This window comes from Pollicipes pollicipes, unplaced genomic scaffold, assembly GCF_011947565.3.
Source record: "Pollicipes pollicipes isolate AB1234 unplaced genomic scaffold, Ppol_2.1 Scaffold_3087;HRSCAF=3621_pilon_pilon_pilon, whole genome shotgun sequence".
Classification (NCBI taxonomy): Eukaryota; Metazoa; Arthropoda; class Thecostraca; order Pollicipedomorpha; family Pollicipedidae; genus Pollicipes; species Pollicipes pollicipes.
In genome coordinates this window covers 26,655,974-26,680,426 of record NW_023596225.1, presented here as the reverse complement: position 1 = coordinate 26,680,426, position 24,453 = coordinate 26,655,974, and the positions used below count along the sequence as shown (strand labels likewise).

The window sequence follows — 24,453 nt, the reverse complement described above, 5'->3', positions numbered from 1 at the left end:
AACGTTTAAAAAATGTCGCACAGCTTTAGCAATGAAGAGGCAGATGTCTTCCGCGGTCGAACACATAACTACCTGCCGCCGAGCGGAGGAAAGGCGGCGACTGACAAAGTGGTTAGTAGCTATCGGCTGAGAGAGTGCTAGTGACAGGCGGCCTCGGGGCGGGCGGCCACTTACACCTCGGCAGACAACTACGTCCTTGCCACTTGCGGCTAATTGCATGACTTTCATCACCTGGAAGGACAACAGCCTTCAGCTAAGCACGCTACTGCGCAAGGGCGAGGAGATGACTATGCTATATTTGTCCACGTGTGAGGTTTCCGACGCAACAGCAGACATATGCGGCCGCCCGGCCGGACCGCTTATTGTGATCGCGTGGACGATCACCTACTGAGCAGTCGGTCACCCCCGCTGACAGCTGCTTGTGACTGATAGGACAGCTGTCCGTGACCGAGCGAACAGCTGCCTGTGACGGCGCGGACAGCTGCCCGTGATCGGGCGGACAGCTGCCCATGACCGAGCGGACAGCTGCCCATGACCGAGCGGACAGCTGCCGTGACCGAGCGGACAGCTGCCCGTGACCGAGCGGACAGCTGCCCGTGACCGAGCGGACAGCTGCCGTGACCGAGCGGACAGCTGCCCGTGACCGAGCGGACAGCTGTCCGTGACCGAGCAGACAGCTGCCCGTCACCGAGCGGACAGCTGCCGCGATCGGGCGCGGCACCCGGCGCCTCCGGACCATCTGACCTGCTGGCGAGTCGGCGGCGCCGTTCCATGGCTCGGAGAGGCGCCGGTCGGGCTCCGCGTCGCGCTCCCCGCGCCGCCCGGTGAAGTGCAGGATCCAGTTCCGCTGCCGGTTAACCAGCTCGCGGCTGGAGAGGGGCCGCTTCTCGGCGGCGCCGGGCGAGGTCAGGTCGTCGGCGCAGCTGGGGCCGCGGGTGGGGACCTCGTCCAGGCCGCGGCCGACGGCCGGGGGCCCACTGACCGGCCGGCCGCCGGCGCCGCATCCGCTCTTGGTTAGCGGGTCGCGCAGCAGCGCCACGCCGTCCGTCTCGGAGTCTGGCGAGAGGCCGTCGCTCGCGCGCTCGCGCTCCTTGCAGCCGCCGTTGGCCGTCCGGTCGCGGCCCTGCAGCGTGCCGTTTGCGGTCGCGTGAGAGCGGCCACGGGGCGTGTGGCCGGCGCGCGCGGGCCGGCCGAGCGGCGAACGGTAGCAGGCGCCCGGCGGCGGCTCGGACACGCCCCGGTCGGGCCGCGCGCCGCCGTCGCTCAGCCGGCGGCACTCGGCCGGCGGCGACGGTGAGCGCGAGCCGGCCAGCCGCGACGCCGCCGACGCCGAGCGCGACGCGGCGCCGCACAGCGACGTCGGCCGCGAACGCTCCTTGGCGCTCTGGCGTCGCTCCACCGGCCGCTCGGCCATGCTCTCGAACATGGCGCGCGCGCTGTGGAAGCGCGCCAGGTGGCTCTCGGAGCGGACGAGCGGAGCGTCGCGCTCCAGGCTCCTGTCGCGCCGGCGCGGCGAGCTGTCCGCCGTCTGGCCGCCGCTCCGCTGGAACAGCGTCGCCATCTCCGTCACCTTGCGCGAGCCGCCGCTGCCGCTGCTGCTGCTGGAGCTCGTGGAGGTGGCCGTGGCGCGCCATTCCTCGCCGCGGCTCACCTGCGAAGGAGCGCGGGGTTAGTGACGTCATGTCGGGACGGCACCGCTGCGGCCAAATGTGACGCATGCGTTGGAAGATGAGCACGGCACGTGGTTGGTGGGGCTCTCGTAAACAACATGTGGTGCACAGATCACCCGATCACCAGATCGCCAGATGAGGTATCCAGGTCACCAAAATGCATAGCTAACCCGAATTTCATTCATTTCTGGTACGACGAATGGCTGAGATAGCGCATGTTCTCGTGCATAATCGGATGACAATGTGATCTATCAAGAATATGCACGACCTATTGCAACAATGAGAACAATGAAACGAGTTGAATCTCGTAGTACAAAGCAACTGAAGGACGTATAACTGTAATAGACTTGTTTTGAGATCATCAAGTAGGTCTATCATACCCCTCCCCCCTCGTTCTGTCAAGGATGGGGACAAATGATGAGACAGCCCTGATTGTTCAAGGGCGAGATAATTGGTCAAACGAATTCCTTTCGGGAGCTTCTTTTGACGCTTGTGAAGAGTAAAGGTCAACGTGTTGCTCAAACTCAACCGGAAATATGGTGATAAGGATAATTCATAACAGCATACAGTAACGTTTCACAAATCTAGCACCTGAACCGCATATCACTCATCAACATAATCAACAATATCCGCATATCGGCAATAGGGTCGCAAGAGGTCGCTCCAAGCCCCTAGCAATCGTTACCACCGATCACCACCAAAGGGCCAACACGCCTGCCTCGCTGCCCCGCTGCCTGAGGCTGGGACCACCGTCGTCAGGTGAGTGATACCCGACTGCGGAAGTCACCAGGGCCGCCATCACTCGGACCAGATCAAAACAAACACCAGCAGCGGCGCAGTCAGCCAACACTCGGCCGGTGTCAGTCCCCCACAATGGCATTCTGCGCTTCGCATTCGCCCGGCCGGCCGCCCTCCCTTCCCGTGAGCTGCCTCCGCGCCTGGGCGAGCGGCGCGCGGGCCGCAGGTGCTGCCACCTGTCGGGCCGGTGCTCGGCGCCACCGCCGCTGGCGTGCCGTTCCTCAGCGGCTGTCAGGCACTGTTAGCGCGCGTGGCGGCCAGCGGCCGGCGGCCGGGGGCGGGCGGCGGTGACCAGGCGGCCGGACTGGTACCGCAGGAGACGCCCCAGACCACGCGACAGGGATCGTCTGCAGCGGACCGCAACGGTCGGCCAAGGGAGCAGTCGAATCACGTGACGCCAATCAGCCTCGCCTTGGTCCACCCGACGGGTACCCTCAAGTGAAGCCCAGACAATGTGGAGAGTCGTCCGCCATTCTTTCCTCATTTACGCTTCATCGTAAGGCCGCAACATCCCGTTGCCAAGAAGTGCATAATGACAAGTTGCATGCATCAGCCATCAGAAGGCCTAGCAGCTCCCTTCCCCCGCTCGAGCGTCCACACAAACCGCGAAAAGTGCGCGGAAGTCTCGGTGGCGGAGGATTCTCAAATGCGATGGTATTGCCCCACCGTTCTTCACCGCCCTTCATCTCATGGCAGTGAAATTACGAATACTGTCCCAGAGGGCTCCAATCCTAACCAATCCAAACCACACCAAAAATACCAGGAATATTCCATTACGCCACCTGACGCTTCTTGCAGCTCCACCCTATCAAAAAATGGCATGGGATAGAGATCCAACGCATCGCACCGAGGAAAAACCGGTTACATTCAGGAAACTGACAGCAGTCCAGCGAATCAGGGCGCAAGGTGAGCGCAAGGTGAGCGCAAGATGAGCACAAGGTGAGCGCAAGATGAGCACAAGGTGAGCGCAAGGTGAGCGCATGGTGAGCGCATGGTGAGCACAAGGTGAGCACAAGGTGAGCGCATGGTGAGCGCAAGATGAGCACAAGATAAGCGCATGGTGAGCACAAGGTGAGCACAAGGTGAGCACAAGGTGAGCGCAAGGTGAGTGCATGGTGACCGCAAGGTGAGCGCATGGTGAGCGCATGGTGAGGTCGGACACTGGAACTGCCCAGTAAGAACCACCGAGGCTGGTGTGCAGTGACGAATCAGGCATACCAAGCTGATCGCATGACCTGACGTGGAGTCATCATAACAAAATGGCAGACTAGAAAAGAATGTCCACTTCCAGCATCGCATACTTTCGCGAGCGACCAGGGCATCGTCTGAAGCGGGCGGGTACGGCAGAAGTCATACGAGAATGAGAGCAAATGGAGCCTGAGCAGAACACAGCAACCGAGCCCGCCCGATCTACATAGAGACACAACGGCTGAAAAATTATCAGAAGAACGTCCCCAGGCACATGCAGAACGCACAACCGAGCACGCGGCAACTGCGACGTGCAACTCAGCAAACCGCGCATCCGGAAAACTTCACCATTCGTTCGAGCAGCGTAGCTCCGCCCTCGAACGTGCGTCGGACTTTTGGACACCAGCAGCCGTGCGTGACCGCACGCGTCTGTTGTCTGCCCCAGTGGCCTGGGGTGCCGCCTGGGGCCAAGCGCGGCGTTTGCGTCGCTCCCCGATCTCTGATGCCGGACTTCATTCAGTACCCCGACCAGCACCAGCAGGCGTCCCACGCATGATTGTCGGAATCGAACAAAAAAGGCGGCGGAGGCGACAGGTGAGTGTAGTCCGGCGCCGTTGTTGCGGGATGACTCGGCAGGCGGGAGATGACTCTCTGCCCGGCCGTGTCAAACGCGCCGCAGAGCGGTGCTCTGAGTGACTCACCGCACCATCAGCTCGGAGGTACCGCCACCACACAATGGGGAAAGTGAAGTGAGCCGTGCTGCCTCGCAGACGGCCGACGCAATTGTGCACGGTCGTGCTTGCCTCAGCGGGGCTCCCCGGCACACACTGCACGTGCAAGCGTATGCAGATCTGCTCCTGGGATCTGATATACCGGGTGGCGGGCGCCGTTGCGAGGGCGGACGCTCAACAGGGCTCCCCGGCACACGGCGCACGTGCCAGCGTGTGCAGACCTGCTCCTGGAGTCTGGTATACCGGGTGGCAGACGCTCAGCGGGGCTCCCTGCACACGGCGCACGTGCCAGCGTGTGCAGACCTGCTCCTGGAGTCTGGTATACCGGGTGGCAGACGCTCAGCGGGGCTCCCCGGCACACGGCGCACGTGCCAGCGTATGCAGACATGCTCCTGGGGTCTGGTATACCGGGTGGCAGACGCTCAGCGGGGCTCCCCGGCACACGGCGCACGTGCCAGCGTGTGCAGACTTGCTCCTGGGGTCTTCTATACTGCCGCGGGTGCCGCCACGAGAAGCAGACGCTTTCGTGGAGGCTGACCCGCCCCGACCGGCGGGCTTGGTTAATTGCTACGTGGCCTCACACCTGCGACCTCAATTATGTGGCTCGATTTTTCACGAGCCGAGGTGTAGGAGGCGCATTCTTTAAGAAACGCATGGGAAAACAACAGGCCGTGACCTCAGAGAACAGCGTCGTGTTATCTGAAACTACTGAAACGCTTCGGCTGGACCTGTGAGACATCCGACGTTTTGTAGGAGAATGTAGACCGGAGTGAGAAGTTAAGTGGTTTGGACGATTGTTTTTTTCAAAGATTTCTAGATCAAAAGCTGTAAGGGTTAATTGCACCTCCCTGGTTTCCCGAAAGTGTGAGCATTGCAATGACCTTCAGACGCGATCATCGATAAATGCAATATTTACGCCGGAGACTGGCGTTATGAAATAACCTGACTGCATAAGCATTGTGTATTTGTAATATTTCGTCACGAAACAAAAGCTGATACTGAGACTTTTGATTTCCACTATCACTGAACCAGCACTGGCCGTGGCTTCTCCGTAGCAGCGCCCCTGCACCTGACACAGGCCCGGCTTGCCCGCGCAAGCTGCTTCTCCCCGTTCGATGACTGCCGCCAACCCAACCAGCACTCGCTTCAGCTTTCGCAGCGTTGTTGGGGCGGCCCTTCGGACCCCTGGGCTCGCCATCCACCGGACCACCGGACCGCCGGACCACCTGGACCACCAGACCACCGGACCACCGGACCACCGGACTACCGGACCACCGGACCACCTGGACCACCGGACCACCTGGACCACCGGACCACCGGACCACCTGGACCACCGGACCACCTGGACCACCTGGACCGCCGGACCTCCAAGTCCAGCGGCGACGGGCGGCATGCAGGCCGTGTGAAGGACGTGGGAGGGCTGATGCCGCGGTCGCCGAGCCTCTCTGGCAGCCTGGACCGCACGGCGAGGGTGGTGTGCTCGGCCGTACCATCTTGTTACCTGTGCTGCCAGTTCGCTGCAGGCGCGCGTACTCAAGGCTGACGCTAACCCCGAGGTAGCAGCCAGCAGGTCTCAACAGCGACCGCCTCGCTCTAAGGTAGCAGCCAGCAGCTTTGATCAGCAACCATCTCGCTCTGAAGTAGCAGCCAGCAGGTCTCACCAGCGACCACCTCGTTCTAACGTAGCAGCCAGCGGCTTTGATCAGCGACCATCTCGCTCTGAAGTAGCAGCCAGCAGGTCTCACTGGTGACCGCCTCGCTCTTAAGTAGCAGCCCGCAGCTTTGATCAGCGACCATCTCGTTCTGAAGTAGCAGCCAGCAGGTCTCACTGGTGACCGCCTCGCTCTAAAGTAGCAGCCAGCAGGTCTCACTGGTGACCGTCTCGCTCTAAGGTAGCAGCCAGCAGGTCTCACTGGTGACCGTCTCGCTCTAAGGTAGCAGTCAGCAGACCTGACCGAAGACCGTCCCGTCCGCGCCAAACTAAAGGGTCATGATTTGACCTTTCACAATGGCGGCCCAGCGCATCGCCTTTTTTCCCGCCTCGGACTCGGCACGTACCGGTCACATCAGGGTTGCGTGCTGCCCAGTACCGTTCATTTGGCTTATTAGCGTTTGTTTCAGCGATAACCATTTTCACCAGTCCAAATTACAGTCTTTTTACTCCACCCACCCGGTCTAGGAGCCACTGGCAGAAAAGGATCCGGTGCGCCTTGTGCCTGAGAGTGAGAGGCACGACAGCGTCTGGTTTGTAGAGGCACCTTAACAGTTTCTTCCACAGTTCTCCGCACGCCGCTAACAGCGATGTCAAGCAGCCTGGCTTCCATGACGGGGTGCATATGCTTCCCGCTTCCGGACTGGATGGATAACATTCCGCGCGCTGTCGACCAGGCCTGATCAGAGAGCGCGGCCGCCCGCCACGCTGCACGTGCGGCCGGGTGAGGGCTGCGGTTTCGATGAATCGGTCAACCGGTCTTTTGAGAGCATCAAGCCTAGGCATTTGCTCTGCAGATAATCCGCACCGCGCACGGTATTTCCTCCGAGCAGCGGCAGTGCTGCGAAGCGCACCACATTCAGGATTACCCACGTCTTCTGGTCGACTGAAGCAACGAGTGAGCGTCCCCATGAATGCGCACTAGCTGCAAACAGGAAGTCCATGAGTATGAAAATGTCCCTCTTTTTTGTTGTGGACACAACTTTTATGTATTTGTTTACGATGGTTGAATTTCCATGGTGTGATACACTCATATTTAACGTAGAAGACTCTATAGCCAACCATTTGGAGGGCAAATTTCGGGCAAGATCGTGTAAAGCATTCAAATCCATACCACCAGATGAGTTTTTCATACATCATCTCCCACAGCAATAAGTCCAGCGTACATGCTAAAACATAAGGTTTTAACCATCATATCAAAGGAAAGACGTTTTGATATCGCTTGAAATGTGCAGCTTACACTCCTATGAAAATAATTACACCGAACCAACAAACAGTTGGATAAAATAAAGCAATTTGTAGAATATTAACTATACGCCACAGGCTACCAATTGTCATAATTATATCTAGCCATTACTGCACAGGCGACACAGTTGCGACACAGGTCAGTGAGGTCTCAGTCCGGCTGACCGGGGCTCGTGCAGGCCAGGGGTCAGCGGGGGCAAGCACCGGCCCTGGGCTGGGGCCGGGGTGTCCGAACCCAGCGCTGCACGCGCTGTGGTTCGCTACGGGAGGCCACGGGCTTGCGTTTGGGCTGAAGTTCCGCGAGTTTCGATATTAAGCTGCAACTCGCTGCTGCCTCGGACGCTTTTTTAATCCGTAGGGACTTTCACAACAAGGCTATCGCAGGTCTGGCCCTCGACACGTTTGAACGCTACGGGAACACGTCAACGCTCCTGACAACAGTCAAAATGTCTCGGGTCATAAACGTGTTGCTGTGGGCTGAACGTTACAGTTCGTGTTGTCCGCACCAGTACAGCCTGGACGTCATAGCTCGAGGCCGCGTAGTCAGTGCGCGTTCGAGTCCAGACACTGTAGCGGTGTCAGGGGCGCCCTGCCGCGCCGGCCGGTCCGCCAGCTGCCGTGTATGGAGCGGCTGGAACGGCCCCGCCCACGCGCCACGGCCGCCGTCCGGGACAGCGGGTCCGGCGGCGCAGCGCGCTGGGTCCAGACAGCCCACGCGCTGCGGCCGCCGCACGGAACAGCGGGTCCAACGGCACAGCGAGCTGGGTCCAGACAGCCCACGCGCCGCGGCCGCCACCCGGGACAGCGGGTCCAGCGGCGCAGCGAGCTGGGTCCAGACAGCCCACGCGCTGCGGCCGCCGCACGGAACAGCGGGTCCAACGGCACAGCGAGCTAGGTCCAGACAGCCCACGCGCCGCGGCCGCCACCCGGGACAGCGAGTCCGGCGGCGCAGCGAGCTGAGTCCAGACAGCCCACGCGCCGCGGTCGCCGCCCGGGACAGCGGGTCCGGCGGCACGGGCCCAGGCAGCCCACGCACCGCGGCCGCCGCCAGGAACAGCGTGTCCGGCGGCGCGGGCCCAGACAGCCCGCGCCGGGCCCAGCTTGGAGAGCTTAAGACAGTGAGCCAAAGCCGCGCCTCACACGGCTGAGCTTACAGAACCTGCAGGGAGTCAGGACCGGTCTCCTGCGGGCTTAGCCATGTCACGTGCAGCCATCCGGGGCTACAGAGGCTTCACACTCAGAAGTTCGGGGATGACGGACCCGGTAAGACGGAGATATAGGAGCAGTGCTCAGCTTTGGAAGAGACGGCATTAACCTCGACTAGGATACGATATTAAATGGCGTAACATGGGCAGAGGCATTATCAGTTCGTAGATTAAAGGGGAACTGCACAAGTCTGACTAGAAGCACCTTGCGGCGTCTACAGGATTTCGCAACATTTTAATCTTGGGCAGAAAACAGCATTCTAGCGCGCCAAACGCGTGCAATCTTGCTTTGCTTTGATTGTTGCATGACGTTAAAAACACGGCATGCTTTCAATTTATATATTTGTACGGGCTTCTCTCGCTTCTTAAATTCTCAACAACTCTTTACAGATGTGTAAAAGTTTGATACGGGATACATGCCTACGGTGTATTTCCCCTCTGGAATACTCCCCCTGAGCGTACCGGCATTTAAGGAACGCGGAGTACGTCGCTTAGGCTCTCAAAAATCCACCACCAACAAGCCTTTTCTTGCTGCGGGTCAGTTGTGACAGGACATGAAGGGTCAGGCTCACGCCAGCTGCGTCTCTACCTGCGACTATCACCAGCGGAACATGAGGTGATAGATCTGTGCCAGCCGCGTCTCTGCCTGCGACTATCACCAGCGGAACATGAGGTGATAGATCTGTGCCAGCCGCGTCTCTGCCTGCGACTATCACCAGCGGAGCATGAGCTGATAGATCTGTGCCAGCTGCGTCTCTGCCTGCGGCTGTCACCAGCGGAGCATGAGCTGATACATCTGTGCCAGCTGCGTCTCTGCCTGCCGCTGTCACCAGCGGAGCATGAGCTGATAGATCTGTGCCAGCTGCGTCTCTGCCTGCCGCTGTCACCAGCGGAGCATGAGCTGATACATCTGTGCCAGCTGTGTACCTGTGTATCTCTACCTGCGGCCATCACCAGGGGACAGCTGGCATACCTTCTAGGCGGCCGGCTTTCGGAGAGGGTCCACTGATTTGAGGTCACGTGATCGGCCACCTGTACTGTGGGGATTTCTAACGGGCACGGAATGCTTCCAGTAGCTGGTGTCCCCTTTTTATCATCCTCACGGGCCACATTGGGAAAGGAACATCTTCAACATGGTCTGTCTCCTCGCAGCGTCCCTGTCCCTGTCCTTGTCCGTGCATCCGTGACCTGGACCCCATCCGGGGAAGCGCGGGTCCCGGACGCACCGTTTTTAGAGGTGGGGGAGACCGGATCTAGTCGTTCCCACGACGAACTGTTTAAGTGTTGATATCACTGAACCGTGAAAATCGGTGGTGCCAAAAACACGGTCGTGCTTTGCGCGAGAACCGAATACGTTTCAATGTAGTTTAAGGTCGTTGTGGCCGCTATTTCAGTAATCATAGCCCATCACCTCATTTTTTACGGCCGACTGTAATTTTCAGACATATGAGTGCTAACTGTTTATGATCAAGCCGCAGACTTTTGCTTAATGTGACGGGGAAAGCAAATATATTTGTTCACCTCTGCGTTTGGAGGACCAAATAAATATTAGACCAGCATTACAAACACTTGTGTTTGAACGTGACATGAGGGGGGCAGAGCAAGTTGTAACGTAATTACAGTGATGAAGAGGGCAGGGTCTGTTGAGAGTGGCTGTCAGGGAGCGTCATGTACGCGCAAGCAATCAACAGGACCTCGTCATCTGCATTGAAACAAAACTATCTATACCGTCAGACGCTAAAAATATTTATTTTCAAATAATTTCACGTATGAAACTTGCACCAAGCTAGTGTGTCTTGCCTGCGGTGAACACAGCTTGTTCGGGTACAGAACTACCAGAACATAAACCAAATGGTACGTTGTGCATGCCTTTTTTCTCGAGTCGTCAGGATCAGCTGAAAAAACAACAGACGCACCAAGGACTAATTCCGCTACCGGAACACTGTCATGAGGTGCCCTGTTAACGGGTATACTGATGTCCATTAGCAATAATGTTAGACTACAATCAGCACTCATTTTAACCACAATATTTCATTACATTACAAATGAGATCAATCAACTCAAAATGTTCTGGGGCATCCCGATTTGAGAATAGCATTTTATGTATGTGCGAACAACCACCTGGCATGCTTCAGCCATACGGGGAACCAGCGCATGCCTGAATCAAATATGGTTAAGACATTGCATTGTCTCAGCTGAAGCTGGTCGCTTTTACCCAGCGCTGGTACTCGATCCGGATCGCCGTGACACGTCAGCAGGCCAGGCCCACATCCAGGTGTGCCACCTCAATCCGAGAAGGAGTATCGTGTTTGTATTCCTCACATTCCCCCCGACCGCTGCCGTGATGGCTGAGGACAAAGCGGGCGAGTGCGGCGCACCTGACGCAGCTCGGGTGCCGCCCATGTGAGCCCCACGTGCCATGTGTGAGCCCCACGAGCTCGGTTCCGTCAGTCTTTTACCACGGCGACGGCAAGACGGCCACGGCTGTAAAACTGCGTCAGAAAAGTGTCGGGCGTGGTCGGTCAGCACAATCAACCCATAAAACTTGCTTCAGTTCGTTGGAGATCAAGAGCCAACCACGTCACGGAAGCCACTGTTCAGGCGGATATGGAAGCTCTCCATGGACACGGTGCCTTCCGCGGCGATCACGGCGCAAGATATCAACACGGCGGCGACGTGCGTAGCGCAGGAGACGAAATAACTTCACCAGTCGTAGTGCATGGCTCCCTTGGGGAATGTTTTTTGGTCTGCTGGCATTGTTATACAGATGGCATGTGTGGTACCAAATTGCGGGGAAGAACACACTTAGGGCAAAGCATGGTTGCTCTGAATTATCGAATCAGAGCACAGTACTAGGCTGAGCTTGATCACAAGCCTGACAATGTCAAACCGCGGTGAGTGCGGTTCAAGGAAATAAGACGTACTTGGCACGCATTGCTCACTTCTAGCCAGATACATTCTGCAGTCCCCTTTCCGCAGTATTCCACAAACAGCCACATGACTAAGCCATCGCTCACTGACCAACGTTAATGCGTCACCAGCCACAGGAAACGAATCAGAAGAGGGCTGTGGGCTGCGCCACCCCTGCACCTGCTGACTGTGTCCGTATCGTCAGAACGGGGCCGGCGTCCTTAGAGCACAAGGTCTGGCAGGAGATACGGACGCGTGCATGCCCCCCGGCGCTATCCTGCAAAACAAACTACACTGGGCAAACACGACGCCCCCGACACAAAGAAGCCGGCTGAGCCGGCAGGAAAGTGGCTGCCCTGCAGATAAGCTGCGATATCTATTTGCAACACAGTTCTGATCAAGTCTAAATCAAAGGGCCATGTTTCAGACGGCTACATATTATTCCCAAAGCCAACTGTCAGCCAGGTAATGGCATACCGCATTACTGCCAGACGTGAAATATCGACAAATTTCCCCTTTATGCCGGCACTAGACGCATTACACGCGTGCGCAAAATGACCGCTGCGCTTGGGCCGGCCTTAAAACCCAAATACCATACCAAAGCATTACACGTGTGACCCTTTGTTCCGCTCGTGAGCAACACGATGACGCAGAATGGGCAACCGTGCTGCCACAGCGATAATTCATGAGGCATGCCGAGCCAGCGATCGGAGCAAGCCAGTGCCAGCCACCCCTTTCTTCATGACCCTTAATAAGGACCACCAAGGAGGAGCAGTATCAAAGAGTATCACCAGGGAGGATCAACGGCGGTCAGCCCGTTGATCCATTACTGGACGCCCCACCTCAGAATAGTGGCAGACCCGAGAATGACCCAAGATCGACCACTACATCCCACCGACCCAGAACCTACCGCTGCGTCCCATCACCTCACGACCCCCATCCCAGCCGTGACAACGCGTGCCGACCTCGGCAGCGACCCGCCCATGCCCCGACAACACGGAGCGCGGGTGTGCAGCGGTGGCCTTCAGAACGAGCGGAGACCCATCGCCCCCGCCCACCGGTCCCGGCACGGCCGTGTGTGCAGCGGCGGCCTCGAAGGCGACCTGAGACCCACCTGTGCCCCAGCCTGCGGCGCGGCGCGGCGCGGCGCGGCCCACCCCTGTGTGTAGGTCTGCAGCGGCGGCGGCGGCGGCCATGGCCCGAGGCCGGCCGGCAGAACCAGTCCGGAATTCCTGCCCGTCGGCCGAGCTGCGGCTGGGCTGGACCGGCTCGGGATTACAGAGCTCTCGGCCAGAGACCCCTGCTCGCCGACGCCGTTTGGACCGGAGTATAGAGCTGCATCACACCAGCCGACGCCGTCCGGACCGGGGAACAGAGCTGCATCACACCGGCCGACGCCGTCCGGACCGGGGTACAGAGCTGCATCACACCGGCCGACGCCGCCCGGAACAGGGAACAGAGCTGCATCACACCGGCCGGCGCCGTCCGGACCGGGGTACAGAGCTGCATCACGCCAACTGTTATCCGCTGTCCCGCGGCACCCAACTCTCTCAGGAGGAAATGGCCTGTGGCTCATCCCTTGCTTTCTCGCCTGGGCTTCGACTGGTCCTCGTACCAACATAACGATAAATTCATTTCTGGAAGCGTCGCACTTAACCCCTCCAACACCTAGACAGGCATTAACAATTTGCATGTCCACGAGCGGCCAGAAAAGCCTGAGGCGACAGTCAGCTGACGGAGCGCGGCCGGCCGTGTCGCGTCTACAAACGAATCAGCGTCGACGAGCTGCTGGTGGCGGCCAATGATTATGATGGATTCCCAGGGCGTCAATACTCGACGGAAGACGAGCTAGATGAATCGCTGACTGAGCCAAACGTGGCATGCTGGATCTGAGCCCGGTGGTAGGTCTATTTTTCAGACACTCACTTCTCCAGTCTTCATTGCGGCCGGGGAATCATTTGGCCTTTACAACCACTCAAGCCGTCAAGTGATAAATCTAAAACACCGATAGATGACATGATGAAGTAGCGAAGAAAAGAAGATAAATGTGCATGGCGGTACGAAAATAAGCAACGGGGCAGAAAATACTCGTCCTCCATGTTTTTCCATTGTACGGCATGAAATTTGGACTTCTGAACAAATATAGGGCTGTCTCTTCGCTTGCACGTACATGAATACGAAAAGTGCGCTTAGACAAAGCTGACTCCTTTTGTGTGAGCAATCACGTCTGACAAGAACATTGGCGGATAATATGAATATGTGGAGAACGCCAGCGCTCTAGGCCATGGCCAATCATTGCCTTCGGGCATGCGTTCTTTACTTCAATTTCCATGCACAAATATATACAAGAGATCATTTAAGTACACAGAGGCGACATAACTTCGTCCATCAGATCAGGCATTCTTAACAACCTAACCACAAGGTTTCCTTTCTCCACTCGTTTGAGTCTCGAACGATCAGCTTTCGAATGCCTGACAGCAAGTTTTTATCTCGGTTCTGTCGGGATGTTGACTGTTGACCGAATCCCAAAAACATTCTACATGGTACTCGCAATCATAAACGCGCTGCCAAACACGCGATAAGTTGTAGCTTTCCAAACATCATAAAAATTAATATGACGCACAGTTCCGTGATCTAAGACACGATATCTACGTGTGGACGCGCACGAACGCCACAAGGTCGTTCAAAGGTCACAAACCATCGGCGCGGAATCGGGAGCATACACAGCAAAAAAGTACGAGGGCGTCAGCTGTATCAACGGTCACTGGATTCTGCGGGCTACGTGACGATGCTAAAATGTGTGCACGGTGCGACGATCTCAGCCCATTTGACGGCAAATCATGAATGTTCGAAGCAGGTCAGGTCCAACGATAGCTCCTGCTGGTGATTGGGGGTTTGGGGCGCGCCGACTGCCAACATCTTGTGTCCACCTAATATCGATCGTCGCCGATAAACACTTGCGCTTGGTATGTCTGTAGGACTGGACAGAAAGCCCCTGGATTAGTTTGTGATTTACGGGACGGAAAAAGCACGGGCCGCGTTCAACACTGAATGATTCGCACATCGCAAAACATGTGGCATGCGACCGTTAACAACATTCAGGTGAGACCGCAAGCTCGGCCAAATGCAGTACGGTAAACCTTTTCCACAAAAGATGTGATGGATTCGTATCTGGATGCCATTCTTGTAAAAGCGCCCGACTGATTTTCGTCTACCTCAAAGTACATGGACTGGCTTTAAACGTATTTATTATGCTGTAAACCCCGCACAGCCATGCAAATGGTTCAAAATGGTTGGAAAATTTAAAACACAGCTGGCACAAATGCCCATCCGTGGGAATCGGGCCGAGGGCGAAAAGGGTAGGCCACGAAGGAAATAGCCACGGATATTTTTTGTGAAACTTAGCATTAGTCTAATGATGATGCTAGGAAAGACTCGGCTTAAAATTACAAATGACTTGGCTCTCTCACTTATGAGGAGCTTCCTACGGCCCTGTCCATGTACAAAATGCGCTTGCAGCGTCCGAGAGGGAAAACAAGATAGAAGAGAAAACGTCTTCGACTGACTAAAAATCTCTCAACAGGTCGCATAAAGGTACAATTTTTATACAAATTGGAGAACGGGCACGGACGGCGCTTTGACTGTGTTGCAATACCACACACAGTCGAGGCCGTCTCAAGAGCCACGTTGCGACCAACCCACTCGCTGCCACCCCGTACAGGAGCACACGTGCACACCCCACCCCACCGTCCGTCCCGGGGCAGGTCCGGCGATGGCCGCCGGGACCGCCGACGTCGCTCACCGTCTTGGAGGAGCCCTCGAACGCCGACTTGATGCTGGAGAAGTCGCGTATGCGGCCGCCGGCGCCGGCGCCGTACACCGGGCGGCGCAGCTCCGTCGAGGTCATGACTCGCCCTGGAGCGCAGGGGCGTCACCAGATCAGCGGCAGGCGGGACGCAGAGCCGCAGCTCGGCGGACAGGAGCCGGGCAAAAGCCCACACTCTTGCGCCCGTCACTAGTGATACTCCGATGGGGTCAATGTCAGTGGAGAGGGTACACTCACGGAGGAGGATGCATGTTCCTTGCTGACGTCCCGGTCAAGTAGCGTTATCACGAGCCAAAGGGCAACGGTCGCAAACACACCTTATGGCTCAACACGGCACTCAGCACGAATGCACGAGAACGCATGGAGCCGGGACCGAGCTCGCACGGCGGTGGAGGCATTCTCACATTACGTCCGCGATCTTCTGACGGCACTGTTCCCGTCTCACCAAGCCCACGGCGGGTCGCGTAAACATGACCACAAGACCCATGGGGCGGGATCTGCCGCTGTGTCCGATCGCCGAGGATCGATGGCGAGTCCAGCGAGGTCCGGCAGCTGCGTTCAGCCGTGCTGACACACGCCGAGCTGGGAGAACAACCTGTCACTAGGCCGGCGGACCACGCGAGAGGAGCGATAGTGGCCATGCTGGTACACCCAGGTGGGGGGAGATCAACCATCCGCATAGCCGCTACTGCAGAAGAACATGCTGGGTGCATATAACATAGGAAAAATATACACGGATGCAGTGTAAGGGTAGATAAGCTGGGGGTGTGAAGCACCTGTCTGAGGCCTGACAGGTGAGGCCTAACAGCCTCACCTGTCTGACCCTACAGATCGGGCACTGAGCAAACTTTTTTCCTGAACCTGTGTCACAATTTAAAGGCTGGAGCCTCGAATAGAAGGCTATCTGGCATGTATGCGCTCCGCCTCCAAAGCGTCCACTGTTTCACCGATAGGCCTTATCAATCGATGGCGTCTTTGATAGCGCGGCTTTCCTCGCATGGCGAGATTAAAGCCTCACATAGAGAGGCGGGAACGCAGCGAGCGTCAGCACTCGGATCGAACGCTGGCACACCTGAGCCAGCCGGCCCTTGGGCGAGGCGTCGAGAGGAGCGCATTAACGAAACGTGTCACGAGTCGCTGCCGTGACAACTGGAGACACATGATGTCGCAGGAACCAGCCAAAGCTGTCCACATATCGCGCAAAAAACGCATATCCTCAAGTCACTCTAGCACATTATAGACGGGGCAATTTTACAGGCCGCGCCCACGTCGTCACGAGGATGTAATTAGCCCTCCGATAAAACGCTTAACCGTCCTCGGCCGAATCATGGAGCAATTATAATCGCGGCGTCCGACCGACGTCCCGCGGGGCTGCCCACTGCCCAGGGCAGCCCGGCGCCGGCGCCTGCCCGTGCCGCGCCCACCGCCTCTCACGCCGGGCCGCTAACCCCGTGGGAGGCCGCCGACGGGGTGGGGTGTTCCCGTTGACCCCTTGGCCCGGGTCAAGCCGCTGGCGCGCCGCCGGCTCACGCAGAGGCCGGAGTCGCCCCAGGGCACGATGACGCGACGGTCTCCGACGTCGTGATTGGTGGGTTGGGTTGTCAAGGCGACGGCCGGGAGCGACTGGACGCCGCCGCAGGTGATCGATTTGTGTTGCGGTCGTCTGCTGTGCTGTCTGAGGCTGCATGGTGTGTGCTTGGATCGCGACGCCGATCAACGTTCGCGGCCGTTTTGCCATTGGCAGACCAGGCGGAAGGGCTGTTGTAGGCCTGGGGCGCCTCAGCTATAACGGTGGGAACCCGGCGGCGTGTACCGTAACAACACCGTAACAACGGTCCAAAGCCGCCGCCCCGCCGGGGATGTCCAGCCCTCACTGACCAATGTCTTCCACGGCGCAGGACTGTGAACATGTGCGCGTCCTCAGGCTGTCCGCCGGTTAGCCGTCCGCTTAAGAACGGCGCCGAGGGTGCGGCCTCGCGTGCGGCGGTCCGATGCCGCCGCTACTGCCGCCGATGGCAGGCGGTGATCACGCCGCTAACGCCGCGCCCGCCTGTAGAGCGTTGAGGGCTGACAGAGCCGCGCGCCGCGGCGGCGTATCAACTGTAAAGCTCTTTGTGGAATGAATTTCCAGAACCTGGTCCATGGCGATAATCGGCGTTTTACGGCGGACCGACTGCAGGAATTAGCGGGTGCCCATTCCGGATCCAGTCCAACATTATCCTCCAATATTAAAATCAATCCGACCGTCCATCCGCATTTCTCACGATTTCCATAATCATTGCCGTCTAACCAGTCAGCAGAAAGTATTGATCGACATAACCGATATATATATATATGTATGTGTATATATATATATATATATATATATATATATATATATATATATATATATACATACATATATACACATATATGTATACATATATGTGTATACATATATGTATACATATATGTATACATATATGTATACATACATATATACACATATGTATATATATATATATATATATATATATATATATATATATATATATATATATATATATATGTATATATACCCATGTATATATGTATACATATATGTGTATATACCCATGTATATATGCATACATATATGTATATATACCCATGTATATATGTATACATATATGTGTATATACCCATGTATATATGCATACATATATGTATATATACCCATGTATATATATACATATATGTATATATATATATATATACCCATGTATATATATATATATATATATATATATATATATATATATATATATATATATATGTATATATATATATATACAGTCAGGGACAGAGGGCAAGAGGACAACCCCATCCAATTTTCGAGGATTTTTACCAGCGTCACGATTGCGGCGCACAAAAGGGCTTCAAAATTGGTTCAGCCAGCCTTTCCTTTCTGAGACGTTCCCACGCTTTTAGCCTAAATTCATCACTTGGCAAATATGGGGCAGATCTACTGCTCCCTAACTTGAATTTGAGCCCAGCCCGTTCAAGCACATATTCCCTGACCAAATTTTAAGCCCAGTCAAATCCTGATCTGTGCCACTTGTTGATTCCTATTTCAGTCCAATGCAATCTCGCCACAAATTTTACATTCATGAACTTATCCGGCCCGTGAAGAGCCCTACCAATCCCGCAGCTCATTTCTATGGCTATGACTTGGGTTTTAGGATGCACCAATGATGATCCCGCTGTCATTGCGCCGCCCAAGACGTCCAGGAATAGACACCTTTTTAGCCGGATTCGCAGCCGCGCGCCCGCGCGCAGCACCAGCCGCGCGCGGCACATCCCTCGTGCGGAACGTCGCCATCAATTCGCTTCCGTCAAAACCGCTGTCGAACTAAAAAGCCCAGCGAATGACTGTGCTGGCCCATACTGCGAGCGTTGGCGCGGGCCGATGGGTGCGTGGGTGGTCCGGTCGCGCCGGTCCGGGGCCCGGAGCCCTCGGACTGGTCCCCGCCCCACCCCACACCTCCGGACCGGTGCCCGCGGCCCCCGGGACCGGACCGAACCCCGACCGGCTGCGGCCGCCTCGATCTGCGATGCGATCTCTCGGAGGCCTCGAGGCTGGGCCGCAAACATGTCCGGCGCCCGGCGGCGGCGGGCGGCGGTCCCCGACCCCCGGCGAGCGGCGGCCGGGCCCCTGCCCCGGCCCCGGCCCGCCGCCACCTGGGAGAGGCCGCCCGGCGGCGCGCGGCATCCGACCGAACGTCGGAACAAACAGGATCACGGCGGGCGAGCTTCTGAGACGGCGGGTTGATGATGGCTGTGGTTGATGATGATGATAATGATGATGGTTTGAGGATGATCTGCATGGCGGGCTTGGTCATGTGCCGCGCTCGCAGGGGATCTGGCGGCACATCGCCGGCGAGGTGAAGTGTCCATCAGCGACGGCTGTGTCGTCAGGACCTGTCGCCACCTCTGTTTGATCAACCCCGTATCCGTGAGACAAGGAGTTCGCGGCGTGCCCACACGTGTCGGCGGCAGCCGCTGAGCCGGCACCAGTCCGTGTCGGCTCGTGACATCAGACGACTTCAAGGGACGTGACGCACGCGAAGTGACGTCAGCCGTGTGTCCGTTACGCGACACAGATGAGAGCGAGCGGCCGTTTGTCACGGCCCGCCGCGCGCCGTGTGGGCGACACCTCACATCGGCCGCCTCAGACAGGTGTGATGTGACCGTGTGAAGTCTGCCGCGGGCCGGCCTCCTCGTTCCTCAACCGCCAAAGCCCGGGCGCACAGGCGTGGATAACGCGAGCCACAACGGGATCTCAGTTCGGGTCATACATCCGAGCAACTGTCTGTTCTCGACAGCTGCAAGATAGATGCATGGCGTGGATGGAACCTGCAGAAGGCTTGATCGAATAAATCTAGCTACAGCTCGCACGTATTAGCGATAGCAGTCGCCGATTCCTCAGCCAAGTGGCAGCGCCATTAGAAATCCTGTCAGAAGACATATGCGCGTCCAGGACTGGAAATCCGTTAGAAACGAAGATCAGCTGCCTACTTGGTTAGACACCTGTGGTCAAGCTCGTCTGTGCCCGTACGCCCCGCCCATCGTAACCACTCGTATGCTCCTCGGTCAGCCCAACGCAGAAGTGGTGGCCTGCCCCGTTACCTCCAGCCCAGCTGCAGCCCACTGGACCCGCTGCCAGCTGGGAGCTGCGAGGCAGCAGAGTCCGCCGGGAGGGCGGCGACGGAGGCCGGCACGCTGCACCCAGACCGGTCCGAGAGCAAGCCGCGCCCTCCGCGACCCTGGCCAAGGACACGCCGTGCGGCGGGAGGGGAGGGGGCGGGGCTGGCCTCGGGTCAAGGCACGTCCGTAGGGAATGCTCTTGCTTGTTAATCGTCTTGTGCTGGCATGTTGCGGACGGCTAATTGGCACGGTCGCACTTTTTACTGCTGTCATCCTTGACGCTGCTTAGAAGAGTCGCAGTTTAAATTTCAAAGACCCAAATGAGGACTTGAAACGGAAGCTAGTAACCGCTGCGATTTGCCAAGTGGTTGTGACTTTCCTGGTGATTCACCACGCAGGAGTGAGAAAATCGAAATGCATGAAGCGTTGACTCGTGAATTTTCGCCGAGAGCGACCGGGCGACCGGCCACAGCGACTCAAGAGCAGCGCGTCAGGTGTCATTTCACGAGGTCACGAGACCACATCCAGGTCACGGACAGGGGTCAGAGGTCACCACACCACACCGTGGCTGGTCGCATTATGGTAATGGGAGCTCGGGCATTGTGTTATTGTGCGAGGTGCTGTGAAGCCCATTGTAAAGTAGCAATGTGATGCTTCTGGATGTAATGCACAAAAGCGCGCAGAACCACGTACTTACCGGTTATCCGTCCAAATGACACAAGCCATGAATGCTTCTCATCTTAGCGTCGACCCTACGACCAAAATATTGCAAGAACCCACACATAACAATTAGCGTTTTGGTTGTTTTTACTGCGGCGAGCGTGTCGAGGTGCAGCTGCGTGGCCGGCCGGCGCGGGCCTGGCTTGGAGCCGGACGCGCCGGCTCGAGCCAGGCCCGTGCTCGCGTGATGACACGCCACGGCGGGTGCGGCCGCGGGGACCGCGCAGCCGGCGCCGCGCGGCGTCTCCCGCCCCGCGGTGAAAGCTCGGCCGGGCGGTCCGGCGCGCCTCCACCGCCTCAGACACCGGCCACAGAGGCTGACGTCAGTCTGCCGCGCCTGACCTGACCCGGACGCGGCTCAGGTGTGATACACGCAGGTGTGATACAGGCGTGACCGGAGACGCGTCTGACCTGACCCGGACACGGCTCGGGTGTGATACACGCAGGTGTGATACAGGCGTGACCGGAGACGCGCTTGACCTGACCCGGACACGGCTCAGGTGTGATACACGCAGGTGTGATACAGGCGTGACCGGAGACGCGTCTGACCTGACCCGGACACGGCTCGGGTGTGATACACGCGTGACCGGAGACGCGTCTGACCCGACCCGGACACGGCTCGGGTGTGATACACGCGTGACCGGAGACGCGCCTGACCTGACCCGGACACGGCTCGGGTGTGATACACGCGTGACCGGAGACGCGCCTGACCTGACCCGGGCACGGCTCGGGTGTGATACACGCGTGACCGGAGACGCGTCTGGCCTGACCCGGGCACGGCTCGGGTGTGATACACGCGTGACCGGAGACGCGTCTGACCTGACCCGGACACGGCTCAGGTGTGATACACGCGTGGCCGGAGACGCGTCTGACCTGACCCGGACACGGCTCGTGTGTGATACACGCGTGACCGGAGACGCGTCTGACCCGACCCGGACACGGCTCAGGCGTGATCCACGCCTGACAAGACCCACGCCCATAATAGGTATAAACACCGACTCAGGATCAACAAAGCACCAAGCCAGCATACCGGGCCGTACCAGGAGAGCCGGGGAAGTACAGCTCAATACAGTAGCAGAACACGCCTTCGTCGAGGGGAAGTGATATATGGGCAGAATGGGGAGAGGACGAAATATCTGTTTCCATACCGCTGGAAAAAAATCCCAACTCCCCTACGCGAGGTGAGAACTCACCGTGAACCGCTGCCGCGGAGCAATGATGGCCTCAGAGCCTCCGCCACTGCATCCTCGCGTTCCCAGTCTGCAGCTCCGCCGCGGCGGTTTGTGGGCCACTGACGGGCGGGCGGGCAGCGGTCACAACAAAGCAGCGCCTCTCACCACTCGGGGTCAGCCGTGGGGTCACGCGTCGGCTGACAGCCCGGCGACAGTGGCGGCGACGGCCGCTCTCGACACCTGTCTGCTCACGACCGGCTCCTCCGACGGCGGTCGCTGGGCCCGCTCGCGTGCGCGCGCGCTCTCGCTCTCTCTCCCGGGCACGGAGCGGCTGGCGTGGCCCCTCGCACAGAGACTGCGGCGGTGGAGACGGCGGCGGAGTCCCCGCCCGCGCACGATCCGTCACTGGCCGTCGGCGCCGATTCGCGGCGGTTTGGCGCGCGGCGCCGCGCGGACCGCGCGCGCTGCCGCTAACGGTCACCGGCGGGCGCACCGGGCTCTGGGTCAGGCGCGGACGCCGCCACGACTGATCCCGATCACACTGGGTCGCTCCGCCACCCGACGCACTCCGACCGGGCCCCTCCCGTCACAGGCGGCCACTCACACTGCGGACACGCGGCCCAACTCCGAGCGTCAAGGCGGGTCGGCGGCTGTGGAGCAGCCGCTCGCGGACGGCTCGCGTGGCGACGGGCGCGCGGCGGCTCCACGAACCGCCAGCGTGCCGGGCGCACTGGGGCCGCGGCCGCCGCCGGCCGGCCGGCTCCGCGTCCCGGCAGTCGGGCAGGTATGTGCCAGGCGCGGCGTCAGCGAACACAACCTGGGGGGCGGCGGCGCGCCGGCTATAGCCGGCTGAGCGAGGTCAGGTGGCGGCACGAGGGGCGTGTGGGAGTGCTGGGCCATGGGCTCAGGAAGGTGGTCTCAGCAATGCTCGGTATGTGGCGCCCAATCGAGGAAAAAGGTCGGAGGGAAATGATTGAGCCATTTTTTTCGGATGTTTTAGGCGCGTGACAGTGCAGAGCTCGAGGACGGAATGCAGTGGTCCGCTAGACGGTGGAGGCGGCTGAAGGCAGGCTGGGCAGTCACCCGGGAGAAAGCGGACAAGCAGTGATGCAACCAGGCACCAAGATCGATTGCACCGATCCATGACACCATATCATTTGAGTAAAACATCAAACTAATAACAGATAATGTAACTCACCTTGTTTGTTCTGCACGAAGACATGCCAAGTCTCGAGATCCTTTCAAAGACATGTTCAGTCTGGTAAGCATTTGAATGTAAATAATCCGGTCGCCGCTGGTCATAACAAAGATAGGCGCATCCGGGCTTGAACTCCACGATGCATGATATAGCGATAAGATAACGACTGTGACAACTGCCACATGAAAATTAAGTGCCGACTACCACACAGTAAGGAGTCCCTTTGTTCTCCTCTGAGTGCGGTCCTGACCGCGCCTCTGAGTGAGGGGGTGACCGCACCAATAGCCGGGTTCGACCACTGCTGCCGCCCCCGTGGACATCCCGCCGACACCAGCCGACATCGGGACCCATAGGGGCCGCTGTATGTCGGCGCCCCGGGTATGGTTCGGACTGGAAATGCCCCGCCATTCCTGGCTGTACTGCTGATGATGGTTTCAGCACTCGCCCGGGCCGTTGGCGAGCCATGGATGATAAGCGAGAGCTCGTCAGTATCGACGGCTCGGCTGTGAAGGGCACACCAGCGTGCGCTCCTTAACATCAACATTCGAGTTGGACAAAAAACTCGCAATGTGGCGTTTTCCGTTCCTCGGTGTAAATACGCTTTGCTGTTGTACACTTCACGCCGGCGGCGAGCCCCAGCTGGGTCCGGCCGAACCATGCCGGCGGCGGTGGAGCGGCGGCGATAACTCAGGAGGAGGCCGTGCGGGGGCGCTGCAGGCGCCGCCGGGACCGGCGCGGGCCAGTGACCTCGGCTAGCGCGCTGCACCACCGCCCGCTGCCGACCCCGCTGCCGCCGGACGGAGGCTGTGCTGGACGGGTTGAGGGCGCCGTCTATTACAGCCGGAGGGCCGCCGCTCAATGCAGGGGACGCCTGCCTTCGCGGCGGTGCAGCGCAAGAAAGCTTTCGGCGCTCAGACGGCGTGTAAATGAAGTGATTATGTTAATGAGCTCGTGGCAGCTTCACGTGAAATATTACTGCTGGTCTGTTGACGCTCCGAAAACAGCGGCCCGATTAAAGCTCGCGAGCTGAACGGTCCGCCGCATTCTTCCGAGGCTCGTTAGCGTAACGACCCTGAAATACAAGCACACTCACCGAAACCGGCCGCCACCATGCGGTGTGGTCCACGTGAACCACAGCATATAGCCATGGTGTGGTCCCTCGTAACGACGTTTTCCATATTCCACACGGTGGTGACGCCCGCCACACGCCGACCTTGGCGTCTGTCGACCTTGCCGCCCCTGCATCACGTGCGCACCGCAGCGGCGGGGACCCGCGCGGGGGTCACGTGCCCCGCTGCAGCCGCGGGGGCGCCGGCGCGTCACTGCCGGGCGGTGACGCCGGCTGTCTGTGTACGCCCCTGCCCCCCCCTCACACCCCCCCTCCCCACGCGCTGGGGTCTGCAGCCGCACCGTC

At 58.4% G+C, this 24,453-nt stretch overlaps 1 protein-coding gene across 1 annotated transcript; it reads right to left on the bottom strand.

The window, feature by feature from the left end:
* Positions 1-227: 227 nt before the first annotated feature.
* On the bottom strand, positions 228-22,550 carry LOC119089968 (uncharacterized). The gene is made up of 5 exons (XM_037212769.1): positions 21,863-22,550; positions 15,261-15,373; positions 1,346-1,651; positions 987-1,123; positions 228-231 (listed from the first exon to the last, which is right to left on the bottom strand). The coding sequence occupies exons 2-5, from the start codon at positions 15,363-15,365 to the stop codon at positions 228-230; spliced, it is 552 nt and encodes a 183-aa protein (XP_037068664.1). The 5' UTR covers positions 15,366-15,373; positions 21,863-22,550.
* Between the last annotated feature and the right edge of the window lie 1,903 nt (positions 22,551-24,453).

What these genes read in the sequence shown, in the direction of transcription:
- LOC119089968 (XM_037212769.1), bottom strand. Translation starts at nt 15,365, where the DNA reads ATGACCTCGACGGAGCTGCGCCGCCCGGTGTACGGCGCCGGCGCCGGC. An exon ending in TCGAGGGCTCCTCCAAGACG is followed by an intron (nt 1,652 to 15,260) that starts GTGAGCGACGTC and finishes GCTCCTTCGCAG; the next exon opens with GTGAGCCGCGGCGAGGAATG. An exon ending in GGCCGACGTCGCTGTGCGGC is followed by an intron (nt 1,124 to 1,345) that starts GCCGCGTCGCGC and finishes GGCACGCTGCAG; the next exon opens with GGCCGCGACCGGACGGCCAA.